Below are 16,799 nucleotides of genomic sequence, written 5' to 3' on the forward strand. Positions count from 1 at the left end.
AGCAAAACCTCTTTCGCCCAATATATTTAGTTGGACTGCCCCTGAGATTTAAGGTAATATTTATGCATTTAGCAGAAATTTACAGTGCATTCAGGCTAACAGTTTTTACCTAACATGTTTTCCCTGGGAACTGAACCCACGCTGCTAACGCAATGCTCTACCACTTGAGCCACAGGAATGCTATAATAGGTAATAAGTTAAATAAACACGGTGATTAACAGTAAACATGACATGCTGGTAGAAATTAAAATATTTTCTTTTTTAGTGAGTGTTTCATTTTGATTCATGTTATTTTAAATAATATATTTAAAATAATATTTTATATAGGCCTAGTACAGTAATATTTAGTATTGGATAACAGTGTAAGGTTATGTGTGTTGGTGATGATGATTTTAATTACATTTTCAATGTAATTAAAGTCAGCGATAAAGTCAGCGATAAAGACTGAAAAAAATGCACTGAGCAAATCAACAGATGAAAGGATAGTAGGACAAATATGGCTTTTCAAATTAATGTTTTATTGTGAATATGAGGTTAATCTGAAGAAAGAATGCAGGTAATCACAATCGCTCAGTAATCTATCTCATAATACTCGACTCCACATAATTCAGAGAGTTTTTAATACAATGATATAAGTTTTTAATGAAGCCACTGAAGTCAGTTCTAAAGTGGCATTTTCGAATTAGTGAAGGAGGCTTGAGCTCAGCTGTTAAACTGTCGACCTGAGATTTAAATCTGTCACAGAAGTTCTAGTTCAAGTCACTCCGTCGTTGTTGTTTTTACGCACTCATACTGTCCAGGTGTTGTATAAACGCAATATCACACCCGTAGACATGGCTGTAAATCGGCACGCTGTGCTTACCTGCGGCCTCTTGTGATCGAGCGCCAACCTCCCGCTCTCTCTCGTGAGGCCAATAAGGAAGTGACTAAAACTGCAATTCATCGACTGGCCGCTTGAGGCTGGCTGCAAAAGGGAGTCAGTCCCATAGACTCCCCATGTTAAAATGCCCAACTTTACAGCAGGAAAAAACATGTTTACAGCCTGGTTCAAAAAATGATTTTGGTCTAAATAGCTCATTTTGCCCTTCATGACAACTGTGAGGGGTGTGAATTTTTTTATAACTCATCCGTTTAAATTATATTAAGACTTAAAGTTCTGCATAATTACGGGCGTGGCCACTTGAGTGACAGGGAGATTGCCGCTGCTGACACTGCCGTCGCGCTAGGTGGGCGTGGCAACAGCAACTAGCTCCCGCCTTTTTGCCCATTTTTGATTGTCCGGGAGAGTCGCGCGGTGACGCGCTGCCAAGATGGCGACGGCCCGCTCTACACACTTTAGGCTTCAAAAACTCTGTTCAGTAGTCTACGGGTGACGTCACGGACACTACGTCCATATTTTTATACAGTCTATGCTTGTGATATTGCTAATATAAATCGTATATTGATTGCTTTATAAAACGTATTAACTAATCGATTCGCGGCTTACTTGGACACAGTGTGTAAATGATTACGGGTGAATTTATACAAACATATTTATTTATATATATATAATAAATAAATGTATTTCTATTAGAATATAAATGATTATGTTCACTTCCTAGTTACATATCCGGTTTGTTTAATATTGTTTGAAATGTCAAATTGATGACGTTGCTTGGTTCTTGATCTTAATAAAGATATAATATATATATAATAATAATATAATATATAATATACCGTGTCCCTGTAGCTCAATTGGTAGAGCATTGTGAGAGCATGGTTCAATTCCCCGGGAACACACGATAGGTAAAAATTGATAGCCTGAATGCACTGTAAGTCGCTAAAGCGTCTGCTAAATGCATAAATTTAATTTAATTTAAATGTAATATATATATATATATATGATGTGTGTGTATGTGTATTATAGCTTATTAATTAAACACAATTTGGAATTCCACAATTTTTTTAAACATTTCATGATTATTTATTTAACTTTATAATTTACTATTAATTTATCCTTCATTATTGTCTATTCTGTATTATTCCCCTGATATTACATATTCTTCTTGCTATTATTTATCCATTGTTATTTATTTATTTATTATGGTATTATTGTGCTATTATAAATCCATTATATCACTTATTATATTTTTACTGTGCACTGTATCAGTGCATAATATTTTACCACTGTAACTGTAAGTTTTACTGGATCCATAAAGGCGTATCAGTTGCATTTATTATTTGTTGTTGTGGAGTTTATCTGTAGGCTATAGAGTGCTATCAAAATAAAAAGCAGACTACCTGTGTCACTTTTTGATTTGTATTGGCTGGTTGTATTCAATTTTCTAAATGATGGTAAATTATTAGTGTTTAAAGATATATTATTTCGATTTTCTTCCAGTATTTCAAAGGGAATGAGCTGTGTGCTCTGAAGCACAAGAAAAGCTCAAATGTTGGGACTTGAAGACTTGAAGCATTGAAAAAACTTAATTTAATGTACATTCAACTTATATTACATTTATATGTCACAGTTACACTACAATAACATTAGAATTGTAAACCGAAAAAAATCCACGAAATCAACAATTGAGATAAGTGTGAGCGTTCACAATTTCTTACGAAAATTTAATAATACTTCCAAACCTAACTAAATAACTGGAGGCATAGTTATTTTTAACTGCACGTAGATCACAAACCTCTGAAATCGGTTGATAAATGTGAACGTTATCGTGATAAAAATCCAGAAAACACCGCGGCTCCCCCATTTACTTCCATGTATTTTTAAGGCAGTCTTGCCCTCACAAATATGGAGGACGCGTTGACGTATAGCAGCAATAATGGCTCAAAGCGGCCAATGAGGCGCCTTGGTATTTATGTCTATGGCTATCATCCTGTCCACGTGGTATCATACCAGGCGCGCAGATGGCACTAGGGACGGGGGGGACATGACCCCCCCAGATTCACAGTAACCAGATCCGTCCCCCTTACTGTCTCAATGAAAGGCTCTATTGGTAAACAGAGGATTACTCTGAGTTTAGGCTATGTACATTAGTCTAAGTAGAAGCGACCCGGCCCGCCGCTCCTTAAACGTGTACTAAACAATTTTTGAAACACGCTTTTGACCGCTGTGTCTGACCGAGTCCCAAAACACACTTGTAGACAATCAGAGGTAAGGGGGCGTGTCTTGTCCTGATAGCGAGAAGAGAGCGCTCAATTTGAGTGCCCAGGATGCATATTACATTACATTTTCATTTAGTCATTTAGCTGACGCTTTAATTCAAAATTAGCATATTAGCAGATCGATTACAGATTGAGAGAGATGGCGGATAAAAAAGAGAGTTTATAATCAGGCAAGAGGTAGGACCCGCGTAAATATCGGAGCAGCTTTCCAGAGAAACTCAAGGATTGGGAAGGGCTCGAATTGGACGCCGAGGTTTCTTTTTGATAGGTGAGTAACGTTGATATTGCGTTGTTTCACACAACTTATCCATGTTGGCTTGTGTATCGTCTTCGCTTGTTTCCGCGATCATCGTTGCCATGGGTGCGTATGTACGTGTGGGGTGAAGATTTCAAAATAGGGGTGAGGCTGAGGCACGGTGGCCTAGAGAGCTCAACTTCACAAAACACATTCAAATAGAAAAAGCACCAGCAAATCAAAAAAAACATCTTAACATCTTCAAAAATCAGTTTATTAGCACAGGTGGTGCAAATACTCGCAACACAACAAAATACAACACAAACAAATACTGTACAGAAACGTTCTGCAAATACTCAACACAAACAAAATTACCCCCAAAAAGAAAATTTAAACAAGGTTTTTTTTTTAGTATTGATTACCATTTGTATAACCATAGTTGTACAAATACCATGGTTAAACTATGGTTAGAGTAGTAAATCCATGGTTTATTTGTTAATTTTTAATTTGTTATGATTCTTTTCAGAGCAAACATTGATAAATTATGTCTCAGCCATATTTGTCACTTTACGGTTCCCTTAAATACTTCCGATGTGGTCAGTGTTTTTGCAGCACATTTATTTATTTGTTTGTATTGTGATTATTTGCAGCATGTGTTGTCAAACTGATGAAGATGTTTTCATAACTTGCAGGTGTTTTTGTCATTTGCAGCGCGTTTAGCTCTCATGGCTACCATAGCAGGTCCTGTTGGGGTATGGGTGTGTTTGTTTTGGAGCTAAAGAATCGGGTCAGGGCAGACGAGACGCAGGCTGGAGCACAATAATAATCTAATCTAATAATAACCATTACTTTGTATCCACCTTCTCACTACATGCTGTTCTGTCAAACAAACGACGATGGTGCTGCCACTGATGTTTATGTTCTCTGTGTGTATATGTGCTATGACTCCTGACCCGGGGTCCTACGAGGAGCTGGTACCTGCCTCAATTATGCCTGTAGCAGTAACCATAGTGATAATATACAGGTGCATCTTAAAAAATTTGAATGTAGTCGAAAAGTTCTTTATTTTTTGTAATTTAATTAAAAAAAGCAAACTTTCTTATATTCTAGATTCATTGACCACAAACTGAAATATTTCAAGAGTTTTTTGTTTTAATTCTGATGGTGACTTACAGTTTAGAAAAATTAAAAGAAGATTTTTTTTTAAAGAAAAATAAAAATCCAAAGTAGGTTTAATTATGCACTCAATACTTGGTTGGGGCTTCAGTGTGGCGTGGCACGAAGGCGATCAGCCTGTGGCACTGCTGAAGTGTTACTGAAGCCCAGGTTTCTTTGTTAGCGCCCTTCAGCTCCTATGATTGTTTGTCAGATGTTACTTCTCTTCCTCTTCACAATACCCCATAGGTTCTCTGTGAGGTTCAGTTCAGGTGAGTTGGCTGGCCAATCAAGGACAGTAGTATCATGGTCATCAAACCACTTGGAAGTGTTTTTTTTTCACTGTGGGCAGGTGCTAACATCCTGCTTGAAGAGGAAATCAGCATCTCCATAAAGCTTTTCAGCAGATGGAAGTGCTTCCAAAATCTCCTGGTAGATGGCTGCATTGACTTTGGACTTGATAAAACACAATGGAGCAACACCAGCAGACATCACAGCACCCAAATCATCTCTGACTTCAGAAACCTCACACTGGACTTTGAATTCTGTGCCTCTCCAGTCTTCCTCCAGACTACAGACCTTGTTTTCCAAATGAAATGCTAAATTTACTTTCATCTGAAAAGAGGACTGTGGACCACTGAGCAACAGTCCAGTTCTTTTTCTCCTTATACCCAGGTGAAATGCTTCTGACATTATTCTCTGGTTCAGGAGTGGTTTGGTTCTAGGAATGTGACTTTTCCTGAAGATGTCTGGTCCGAGTGTGGCGATGCTTCATTCCACTCCTTGTGACACTCTCCCAAGTTCTTGAATCGGCTTTTTCTGATAATTTTCCCAAGGCTGTGGTCATCCCTGTTGCTTGTGCACCGTTTCCTATCACACTTTTTCCTTTCAGTCAACTTTCTATGAATATACTTTGATACAGCACTCTGTGAACAGCCAGCCCTTTCAGCAATGACCTTCTGTGGCTTACCCTCCTTGTGGAGGTTGTAGATGATCGTCTTCTGGACAACTGTCAAGTCAGTAGTCTTTCCCATAATTGTGGTTGCATGTTCTAAACTAGCCCAGGAGGTACCCTTTATTTAAACTCAAAAATGAATCAAGTGAATCAAGCTCAAAAAAGAATATTCCAATTTTTGAGATACTGAATTTTTTATTTTCTTAAGCTGTAAGTCGTAACCATCAGATATATTAAAATATTCCAGTTTGTGTGCAATGAATCTAGAATATAAGAAAGTTTGCTTTTTTTAATTAAGTTACAAAAAATAAAGAACTTTTCTATGATATTAATTTTTTTTAGATGCAATTGTACTGTCGTCTATGAATGTGCTGGTGATTTTTTTGGACTGAAAAAATTTGACTGCTGGACAGCTTGGTCCCCCCCAGTTAAAAAATCCTATCTGCGCCCCTGTATCATAATGTTAACCCTATGGCCCTTTTCGTTTAGGAGTCACACTTACCTTCTTCGCGGTCAAAAGTGACCGAAGCCTTGAAATTTAACTTTTTTTTTCCTTTAATGTAAACCAATGTAATATATTTTTGTTCAATAATATTTTTTGATTATTGTTTATGATTTTTAAGGAATTTTATGATACTATGCAATATGTGGAAGTCGTGGCCTAATAGTGGAAGTTGTGGCCTAATAGTGGAAGTCGTGGCCTAATGTGGAAGTCGTGGCCTAATGGTTAGAGAGTCGGACTCCCAATCGAAAGGTTGTGAGTTCGAGTCCCGGGCCGGCAGGAATTGTGGGTGGGGGGAGTGTATGTACGGTTCTCTCTCCACCTTCAATACCATGACTTAGGTGCCCTTGAGCCATTCATCGAACCCCCAACTGCTCCCCGGGCGCCGCAGCATAAAAAATGGCTGTGGCTGCCCACTGCTCCGGGTGTGTGTTCACAGTGTGTGTGTGTGTTCACTGCTCTGTGTGTGCGCACTTCGGATGGGTTAAATGCAGAGCACAAATTCTGAGTATGGGTCACCATACTTGGCTGAATGTCACTTTCACAATATTTATACAATTTTAATGAGCTATTTTCTCCATTAGAATTAATATATATATTTTTATCTCTTTATTTATTTACTATTTTTTAATAAATGCAATATTTCACATTAAAATAGAGTGAAAGCATTTAAAATCCATTTTTTATGTGAGAATTGGGAAATCTGGAGGCATTAAAAAATAAAAACTTGTGTAATGTTGTGTATTAGCACCCTATATAGATATACAGAGGCTTTTGGATTCCCATAGTTTTTTAGACCTCATCTCTTCATTCTTTTAGGTTTTGCATTTCTATATCTAGACATTCTAAAAGATTACTTTTTGTCAAGGTTTAGATATTTTTGGTTAGATAAGTATCAGGTTTTACATTATGATTACAGTCAAACATTAAAATCTTGTTATAAAGGGAACACATAGAAAGCATTTTTGTTACTCAGTATTTGATAATTAAATCTAACAAAATAAGGAATGAAAAGTGATAAATCAAAACACTATACAAACATTTTGTAATTAATTAATATTTTATTCAATGTACTTCAATAAATGTTAATGTTGCAGTCTTACCGGTTCATTTCTATGTGTGTGTGAGTGTGTGTGTGTGTGTGTGTGTGTGTGAGAGAGAGAGAGCCCCTTTTGTATTTCTTCCATGTATTGATTAGTGTCTATTTTGCACTCCTGATATTCTGGAGAGTCACCCCTTGATTGCTGCACAATTTCTTCCTGACCAGTGGCTGATTTGTAGTTTGTAGCCTACCATCCAAAGATTCACTGAGTTTTCAAATTTTCAGTATTTCCAATTCATTTCCTATGTCGGTCATTTTTGACCGCGAAGAAGGTAAGTGTGTTTTTTTTTTTTTTGGACTCTTTATCGAAATCATGTCAATGATTTTTTGTGTGTTCATATTGCTAATGTGACAAAAGTCATCAAGTGTCATCTCATTCTGATGAAGCTACGATTTTTTTAAATTTCAAAATATAAATTTTTTTCAAAAATGACCGAAGAGGGCCAGAGGGTTAAAGAGAACTTTGTTATGTTGCGCAAGTCGGGACACCACTCCGCCTTCGTTGTTACAGTAAGGACAGTGTTGTTTGCTCTTACATTATCTACAGCAGTCCTCGCTTATTTGAAGTGATATACAAACAATACGTGTTGACGTTATGAGTGAATTGACGACCTTCACTGAGGGAGAGTTCTATGAGGGGCATTTTGACTCGCGAGCGTATGTGAAGAATTTTTATTCCTGCCCTCGCGGTCACTCTGACGAGAAGGATTTCCTAACTTTCGTTTTGAAATGCCTTAGTCGAGTTTTCTCAGCGGGTAAGTAATCCTATCAATCATTAGAACAGCTAGATGTTCTATTGTAACTAAATAATTTTGAAACAAATGTTTGTTTTTAAAGGAGAACATAAAGGCAAGCTGCTGATCGATGTGGGCAGTGGACCCTCGATCCACTCCGTCATCAGCGCCTGCGACCATTATGAAGAGATCGTGCTCTCTGATTTCGCAAATGACAATCGTAGAGAAATTGAAAAATGGCTGAATAATCTAGAAGGCAGTTTAGATTGGAAACCTATATTGCAGCACGTTTGTGAACTGGAGGGCAAAAGGTAAGGTCATTTTATTTCTATTGTTTATTGTGTGTGTGTGTGTGTGTGTGTGTGTGTGTTTAACTAGGCTATAATAATAATAATACATTTTAAAAGGATAATTGCTTATTATCTCATGTTTCCCCTAAGATTTCTGAGTTTACATCTTGTAAATGTAACTTTTTTTCCTCAGAATTCTGAGTTTACAGTTTTCCTTACAATTACATCTCACAAATTGGACCTCTTTCTCTGCATGTTTCATTAGATTTATTATGATAATCATTATAGATCATACTATGTTGACCTTGTTAACTTTAGAAAAGTTAAGTTTAATTGCTTAATAGCACAAGGGAGGCGGAAATCCCATTTTGAACTTTGAATTAAAATGCATGTTCTTTTGCCTTGCTAAGACTAACTGAACTGCTAAAACTGTTAAGTTGAAGAAACACCAATTATAAATATGACAGAGCCTACATTTTTAACAGCAAGTTCTTAAAACACTTCTTTGTATTTTTTTCTTAATTATTTATCTTTTAATTCATCTTTGAACTGTAGCCCGTCTGATTTGGAGGCTACACTGAAGCAACGAGTCAAGAAAGTTTTAAAATGTGATGTCCGGTTGGAGAATCCATTCTCTCCACACACACTGGAACCAGCTGATTGTGTCACTACATCCCTGTGTCTGGAAGCAGCATGTAAAGACATTCAAACATACTGTCATGCTTTACATGGGCTGACCAAACTTTTGCGTCCTGGTGGACTTTTGGTAATGATTGGTGTTCTGGGCGAAAGCTTCTACAAGGTAGATGATCAGCGCTTTTCTTGTCTTAGACTGAGTCAGGATAATATTGAGGAAGTGCTCCGTGGTTTAGGCCTCTCAATCCTCGAGTTTAATTTACTGCCTGCAGAAAACAGAAAGGACAACACTGTGTCTGACTTTGAGGCAGTTTTTCATCTTGTAGCGAGAAAACCCTCTGAGTGACAGATCAAAAAGGAATTTATACAACAAAGCAAAATCAAAATAAATCTCTTTTCATAGCCTATGATTTTTCTGCTTATTAATCAATCCACCGCAGAAGTTTTGGCATTTTAGATGAATTTGGAATGCATGAATCTTAAAGCTTTTAATGTGTTTTGTAATGTAAGGCTTTTAAAAAAAATGCATAATAAACAAAGTTATTTAGTTTTTTTTAAGGAGCGGCCCGCCGCTCCTTAAACGTGTACTAAACAATTTTTGAAACACGCTTTTGACCGCTGTGTCTGACCGAGTCCCAAAACACACTTGTAGACAATCAGAGGTAAGGGGGCGTGTCTTGTCCTGATAGCGAGAAGAGAGCGCTCAATTTGAGTGCCCAGGATGCATATTACATTACATTTTCATTTAGTCATTTAGCTGACGCTTTAATTCAAAATTAGCATATTAGCAGATCGATTACAGATTGAGAGAGATGGCGGATAAAAAAGAGAGTTTATAATCAGGCAAGAGGTAGGACCCGCGTAAATATCGGAGCAGCTTTCCAGAGAAACTCAAGGATTGGGAAGGGCTCGAATTGGACGCCGAGGTTTCTTTTTGATAGGTGAGTAACGTTGATATTGCGTTGTTTCACACAACTTATCCATGTTGGCTTGTGTATCGTCTTCGCTTGTTTCCGCGATCATCGTTGCCATGGGTGCGTATGTACGTGTGGGGTGAAGATTTCAAAATAGGGGTGAGGCTGAGGCACGGTGGCCTAGAGAGCTCAACTTCACAAAACACATTCAAATAGAAAAAGCACCAGCAAATCAAAAAAAACATCTTAACATCTTCAAAAATCAGTTTATTAGCACAGGTGGTGCAAATACTCGCAACACAACAAAATACAACACAAACAAATACTGTACAGAAACGTTCTGCAAATACTCAACACAAACAAAATTACCCCCAAAAAGAAAATTTAAACAAGGTTTTTTTTTTAGTATTGATTACCATTTGTATAACCATAGTTGTACAAATACCATGGTTAAACTATGGTTAGAGTAGTAAATCCATGGTTTATTTGTTAATTTTTAATTTGTTATGATTCTTTTCAGAGCAAACATTGATAAATTATGTCTCAGCCATATTTGTCACTTTACGGTTCCCTTAAATACTTCCGATGTGGTCAGTGTTTTTGCAGCACATTTATTTATTTGTTTGTATTGTGATTATTTGCAGCATGTGTTGTCAAACTGATGAAGATGTTTTCATAACTTGCAGGTGTTTTTGTCATTTGCAGCGCGTTTAGCTCTCATGGCTACCATAGCAGGTCCTGTTGGGGTATGGGTGTGTTTGTTTTGGAGCTAAAGAATCGGGTCAGGGCAGACGAGACGCAGGCTGGAGCACAATAATAATCTAATCTAATAATAACCATTACTTTGTATCCACCTTCTCACTACATGCTGTTCTGTCAAACAAACGACGATGGTGCTGCCACTGATGTTTATGTTCTCTGTGTGTATATGTGCTATGACTCCTGACCCGGGGTCCTACGAGGAGCTGGTACCTGCCTCAATTATGCCTGTAGCAGTAACCATAGTGATAATATACAGGTGCATCTTAAAAAATTTGAATGTAGTCGAAAAGTTCTTTATTTTTTGTAATTTAATTAAAAAAAGCAAACTTTCTTATATTCTAGATTCATTGACCACAAACTGAAATATTTCAAGAGTTTTTTGTTTTAATTCTGATGGTGACTTACAGTTTAGAAAAATTAAAAGAAGATTTTTTTTTAAAGAAAAATAAAAATCCAAAGTAGGTTTAATTATGCACTCAATACTTGGTTGGGGCTTCAGTGTGGCGTGGCACGAAGGCGATCAGCCTGTGGCACTGCTGAAGTGTTACTGAAGCCCAGGTTTCTTTGTTAGCGCCCTTCAGCTCCTATGATTGTTTGTCAGATGTTACTTCTCTTCCTCTTCACAATACCCCATAGGTTCTCTGTGAGGTTCAGTTCAGGTGAGTTGGCTGGCCAATCAAGGACAGTAGTATCATGGTCATCAAACCACTTGGAAGTGTTTTTTTTTCACTGTGGGCAGGTGCTAACATCCTGCTTGAAGAGGAAATCAGCATCTCCATAAAGCTTTTCAGCAGATGGAAGTGCTTCCAAAATCTCCTGGTAGATGGCTGCATTGACTTTGGACTTGATAAAACACAATGGAGCAACACCAGCAGACATCACAGCACCCAAATCATCTCTGACTTCAGAAACCTCACACTGGACTTTGAATTCTGTGCCTCTCCAGTCTTCCTCCAGACTACAGACCTTGTTTTCCAAATGAAATGCTAAATTTACTTTCATCTGAAAAGAGGACTGTGGACCACTGAGCAACAGTCCAGTTCTTTTTCTCCTTATACCCAGGTGAAATGCTTCTGACATTATTCTCTGGTTCAGGAGTGGTTTGGTTCTAGGAATGTGACTTTTCCTGAAGATGTCTGGTCCGAGTGTGGCGATGCTTCATTCCACTCCTTGTGACACTCTCCCAAGTTCTTGAATCGGCTTTTTCTGATAATTTTCCCAAGGCTGTGGTCATCCCTGTTGCTTGTGCACCGTTTCCTATCACACTTTTTCCTTTCAGTCAACTTTCTATGAATATACTTTGATACAGCACTCTGTGAACAGCCAGCCCTTTCAGCAATGACCTTCTGTGGCTTACCCTCCTTGTGGAGGTTGTAGATGATCGTCTTCTGGACAACTGTCAAGTCAGTAGTCTTTCCCATAATTGTGGTTGCATGTTCTAAACTAGCCCAGGAGGTACCCTTTATTTAAACTCAAAAATGAATCAAGTGAATCAAGCTCAAAAAAGAATATTCCAATTTTTGAGATACTGAATTTTTTATTTTCTTAAGCTGTAAGTCGTAACCATCAGATATATTAAAATATTCCAGTTTGTGTGCAATGAATCTAGAATATAAGAAAGTTTGCTTTTTTTAATTAAGTTACAAAAAATAAAGAACTTTTCTATGATATTAATTTTTTTTAGATGCAATTGTACTGTCGTCTATGAATGTGCTGGTGATTTTTTTGGACTGAAAAAATTTGACTGCTGGACAGCTTGGTCCCCCCCAGTTAAAAAATCCTATCTGCGCCCCTGTATCATAATGTTAACCCTATGGCCCTTTTCGTTTAGGAGTCACACTTACCTTCTTCGCGGTCAAAAGTGACCGAAGCCTTGAAATTTAACTTTTTTTTTCCTTTAATGTAAACCAATGTAATATATTTTTGTTCAATAATATTTTTTGATTATTGTTTATGATTTTTAAGGAATTTTATGATACTATGCAATATGTGGAAGTCGTGGCCTAATAGTGGAAGTTGTGGCCTAATAGTGGAAGTCGTGGCCTAATGTGGAAGTCGTGGCCTAATGGTTAGAGAGTCGGACTCCCAATCGAAAGGTTGTGAGTTCGAGTCCCGGGCCGGCAGGAATTGTGGGTGGGGGGAGTGTATGTACGGTTCTCTCTCCACCTTCAATACCATGACTTAGGTGCCCTTGAGCCATTCATCGAACCCCCAACTGCTCCCCGGGCGCCGCAGCATAAAAAATGGCTGTGGCTGCCCACTGCTCCGGGTGTGTGTTCACAGTGTGTGTGTGTGTTCACTGCTCTGTGTGTGCGCACTTCGGATGGGTTAAATGCAGAGCACAAATTCTGAGTATGGGTCACCATACTTGGCTGAATGTCACTTTCACAATATTTATACAATTTTAATGAGCTATTTTCTCCATTAGAATTAATATATATATTTTTATCTCTTTATTTATTTACTATTTTTTAATAAATGCAATATTTCACATTAAAATAGAGTGAAAGCATTTAAAATCCATTTTTTATGTGAGAATTGGGAAATCTGGAGGCATTAAAAAATAAAAACTTGTGTAATGTTGTGTATTAGCACCCTATATAGATATACAGAGGCTTTTGGATTCCCATAGTTTTTTAGACCTCATCTCTTCATTCTTTTAGGTTTTGCATTTCTATATCTAGACATTCTAAAAGATTACTTTTTGTCAAGGTTTAGATATTTTTGGTTAGATAAGTATCAGGTTTTACATTATGATTACAGTCAAACATTAAAATCTTGTTATAAAGGGAACACATAGAAAGCATTTTTGTTACTCAGTATTTGATAATTAAATCTAACAAAATAAGGAATGAAAAGTGATAAATCAAAACACTATACAAACATTTTGTAATTAATTAATATTTTATTCAATGTACTTCAATAAATGTTAATGTTGCAGTCTTACCGGTTCATTTCTATGTGTGTGTGAGTGTGTGTGTGTGTGTGTGTGTGTGTGAGAGAGAGAGAGCCCCTTTTGTATTTCTTCCATGTATTGATTAGTGTCTATTTTGCACTCCTGATATTCTGGAGAGTCACCCCTTGATTGCTGCACAATTTCTTCCTGACCAGTGGCTGATTTGTAGTTTGTAGCCTACCATCCAAAGATTCACTGAGTTTTCAAATTTTCAGTATTTCCAATTCATTTCCTATGTCGGTCATTTTTGACCGCGAAGAAGGTAAGTGTGTTTTTTTTTTTTTTGGACTCTTTATCGAAATCATGTCAATGATTTTTTGTGTGTTCATATTGCTAATGTGACAAAAGTCATCAAGTGTCATCTCATTCTGATGAAGCTACGATTTTTTTAAATTTCAAAATATAAATTTTTTTCAAAAATGACCGAAGAGGGCCAGAGGGTTAAAGAGAACTTTGTTATGTTGCGCAAGTCGGGACACCACTCCGCCTTCGTTGTTACAGTAAGGACAGTGTTGTTTGCTCTTACATTATCTACAGCAGTCCTCGCTTATTTGAAGTGATATACAAACAATACGTGTTGACGTTATGAGTGAATTGACGACCTTCACTGAGGGAGAGTTCTATGAGGGGCATTTTGACTCGCGAGCGTATGTGAAGAATTTTTATTCCTGCCCTCGCGGTCACTCTGACGAGAAGGATTTCCTAACTTTCGTTTTGAAATGCCTTAGTCGAGTTTTCTCAGCGGGTAAGTAATCCTATCAATCATTAGAACAGCTAGATGTTCTATTGTAACTAAATAATTTTGAAACAAATGTTTGTTTTTAAAGGAGAACATAAAGGCAAGCTGCTGATCGATGTGGGCAGTGGACCCTCGATCCACTCCGTCATCAGCGCCTGCGACCATTATGAAGAGATCGTGCTCTCTGATTTCGCAAATGACAATCGTAGAGAAATTGAAAAATGGCTGAATAATCTAGAAGGCAGTTTAGATTGGAAACCTATATTGCAGCACGTTTGTGAACTGGAGGGCAAAAGGTAAGGTCATTTTATTTCTATTGTTTATTGTGTGTGTGTGTGTGTGTGTGTGTGTGTGTGTTTAACTAGGCTATAATAATAATAATACATTTTAAAAGGATAATTGCTTATTATCTCATGTTTCCCCTAAGATTTCTGAGTTTACATCTTGTAAATGTAACTTTTTTTCCTCAGAATTCTGAGTTTACAGTTTTCCTTACAATTACATCTCACAAATTGGACCTCTTTCTCTGCATGTTTCATTAGATTTATTATGATAATCATTATAGATCATACTATGTTGACCTTGTTAACTTTAGAAAAGTTAAGTTTAATTGCTTAATAGCACAAGGGAGGCGGAAATCCCATTTTGAACTTTGAATTAAAATGCATGTTCTTTTGCCTTGCTAAGACTAACTGAACTGCTAAAACTGTTAAGTTGAAGAAACACCAATTATAAATATGACAGAGCCTACATTTTTAACAGCAAGTTCTTAAAACACTTCTTTGTATTTTTTTCTTAATTATTTATCTTTTAATTCATCTTTGAACTGTAGCCCGTCTGATTTGGAGGCTACACTGAAGCAACGAGTCAAGAAAGTTTTAAAATGTGATGTCCGGTTGGAGAATCCATTCTCTCCACACACACTGGAACCAGCTGATTGTGTCACTACATCCCTGTGTCTGGAAGCAGCATGTAAAGACATTCAAACATACTGTCATGCTTTACATGGGCTGACCAAACTTTTGCGTCCTGGTGGACTTTTGGTAATGATTGGTGTTCTGGGCGAAAGCTTCTACAAGGTAGATGATCAGCGCTTTTCTTGTCTTAGACTGAGTCAGGATAATATTGAGGAAGTGCTCCGTGGTTTAGGCCTCTCAATCCTCGAGTTTAATTTACTGCCTGCAGAAAACAGAAAGGACAACACTGTGTCTGACTTTGAGGCAGTTTTTCATCTTGTAGCGAGAAAACCCTCTGAGTGACAGATCAAAAAGGAATTTATACAACAAAGCAAAATCAAAATAAATCTCTTTTCATAGCCTATGATTTTTCTGCTTATTAATCAATCCACCGCAGAAGTTTTGGCATTTTAGATGAATTTGGAATGCATGAATCTTAAAGCTTTTAATGTGTTTTGTAATGTAAGGCTTTTAAAAAAAATGCATAATAAACAAAGTTATTTAGTTTTTTTTAAATGCACTATTAAAGTATTACAATTTTAAATAAAAACATTACTATGAAATTGATTTCATGATTTATGTTCTTTACACACATACAAAAGAGAGTTTCATTTCAGAATTATTAGATAATTCATCCAAACATTCCTCTCTATGAACCATTTAAATAATATACCATAAAACGAAATAAACCAAGACCAAGTTAGTACAGTAAGACTTCATGTCATGAGACCGTCTTCCAAATGATAGATTGCTGCTTTTCCTCATTATACCTTATAGATTTAACAATTGCTGTTCAATTTAATTTAGTTTTGAGACCCTCAAAAGTTTTTTCCCCACTAAAAAGATCCAACTTAAATCATTACATCTCTCACGAACACAAGTCAACATTTTAAGTATGCTTCAATATCTGTCTGTTCCTCATACAGTATGGCTTTGGAAAACTTTAATCCTTTTCGAGTCGTTATTCGGTTTAAATAATATTTAAACCGGTGGCCAAGACCTTGTTCAAAATCTCACATTTTGTCTTTTCATATGGGTTTAGAACAACATGAGGGTGAGTGAATAATGTCATTTTCATTTTTGAGTGAACTATCCCTTTAAGGAGACTGGTGAAATCATTCAAAAGTCACTGAATATAAAATGCTATATAAAACATATTTACACTCTGATGGTTTGATATCGCAGATACTGTATATAAGGTGGTAGTTCATACAGTAAAAAGAGAAACCTGCTGAAGTTTTGTGCATGTAAAAGAGCTCCTTTATCAATTTTTCAGTACAGATTCAAACATTCCACTCTGAACTATTTAATTTCACTATATCTTGAATTGAATCCATGGCTTCATTTTTTTTTTGTGATATAAGTGAGAGTGAGGTAAGGTGTGTGCTGTAGATGAATGGGGTGACTCAAAAAATATATTTACAAAGGGCCAGTCATATACAGCTTCCTGCAGGGTCTAAAGCAGGGGTCAGGAACCTTTTCAGCACGACTTGCCTTTCTAAATTTTTCTGGTTAAGCACTGTGCCAACTATGGAAGACTGTTTCCGCCACTGAATAAACAATAAAACAAGGTACCTATGAATTGTTATCAGAATTGTGTGGTATAAACTTGCAATTGTGATTTATAAAGTCAGAACTGTGACTTTATATCTCGGAATTCTAAGAAATAAAATCAGAATTTTGAGATAAAGTCAGTCACAATTA

The 16,799-nt window shown here is 36.8% G+C and overlaps 2 protein-coding genes across 2 annotated transcripts; both read left to right on the forward strand.

The window, feature by feature from the left end:
- Nucleotides 1–7,574: 7,574 nt before the first annotated feature.
- LOC132141912 (nicotinamide N-methyltransferase-like) lies at nucleotides 7,575–9,297 on the forward strand. Its single transcript, XM_059551564.1, has 3 exons — nucleotides 7,575–7,863; nucleotides 7,946–8,153; nucleotides 8,688–9,297. The coding sequence occupies exons 1-3, from the start codon at nucleotides 7,704–7,706 to the stop codon at nucleotides 9,112–9,114; spliced, it is 795 nt and encodes a 264-aa protein (XP_059407547.1). The 5' UTR covers nucleotides 7,575–7,703; the 3' UTR covers nucleotides 9,115–9,297.
- A 4,560-nt stretch (nucleotides 9,298–13,857) lies between these two features.
- LOC132141913 (nicotinamide N-methyltransferase-like) lies at nucleotides 13,858–15,581 on the forward strand. Its single transcript, XM_059551565.1, has 3 exons — nucleotides 13,858–14,145; nucleotides 14,228–14,435; nucleotides 14,972–15,581. The coding sequence occupies exons 1-3, from the start codon at nucleotides 13,986–13,988 to the stop codon at nucleotides 15,396–15,398; spliced, it is 795 nt and encodes a 264-aa protein (XP_059407548.1). The 5' UTR covers nucleotides 13,858–13,985; the 3' UTR covers nucleotides 15,399–15,581.
- The last annotated feature ends 1,218 nt before the right edge of the window (nucleotides 15,582–16,799 follow it).

Source organism: Carassius carassius, chromosome 6, assembly GCF_963082965.1.
Source record: "Carassius carassius chromosome 6, fCarCar2.1, whole genome shotgun sequence".
Taxonomy (NCBI): domain Eukaryota; kingdom Metazoa; phylum Chordata; class Actinopteri; order Cypriniformes; family Cyprinidae; genus Carassius; species Carassius carassius.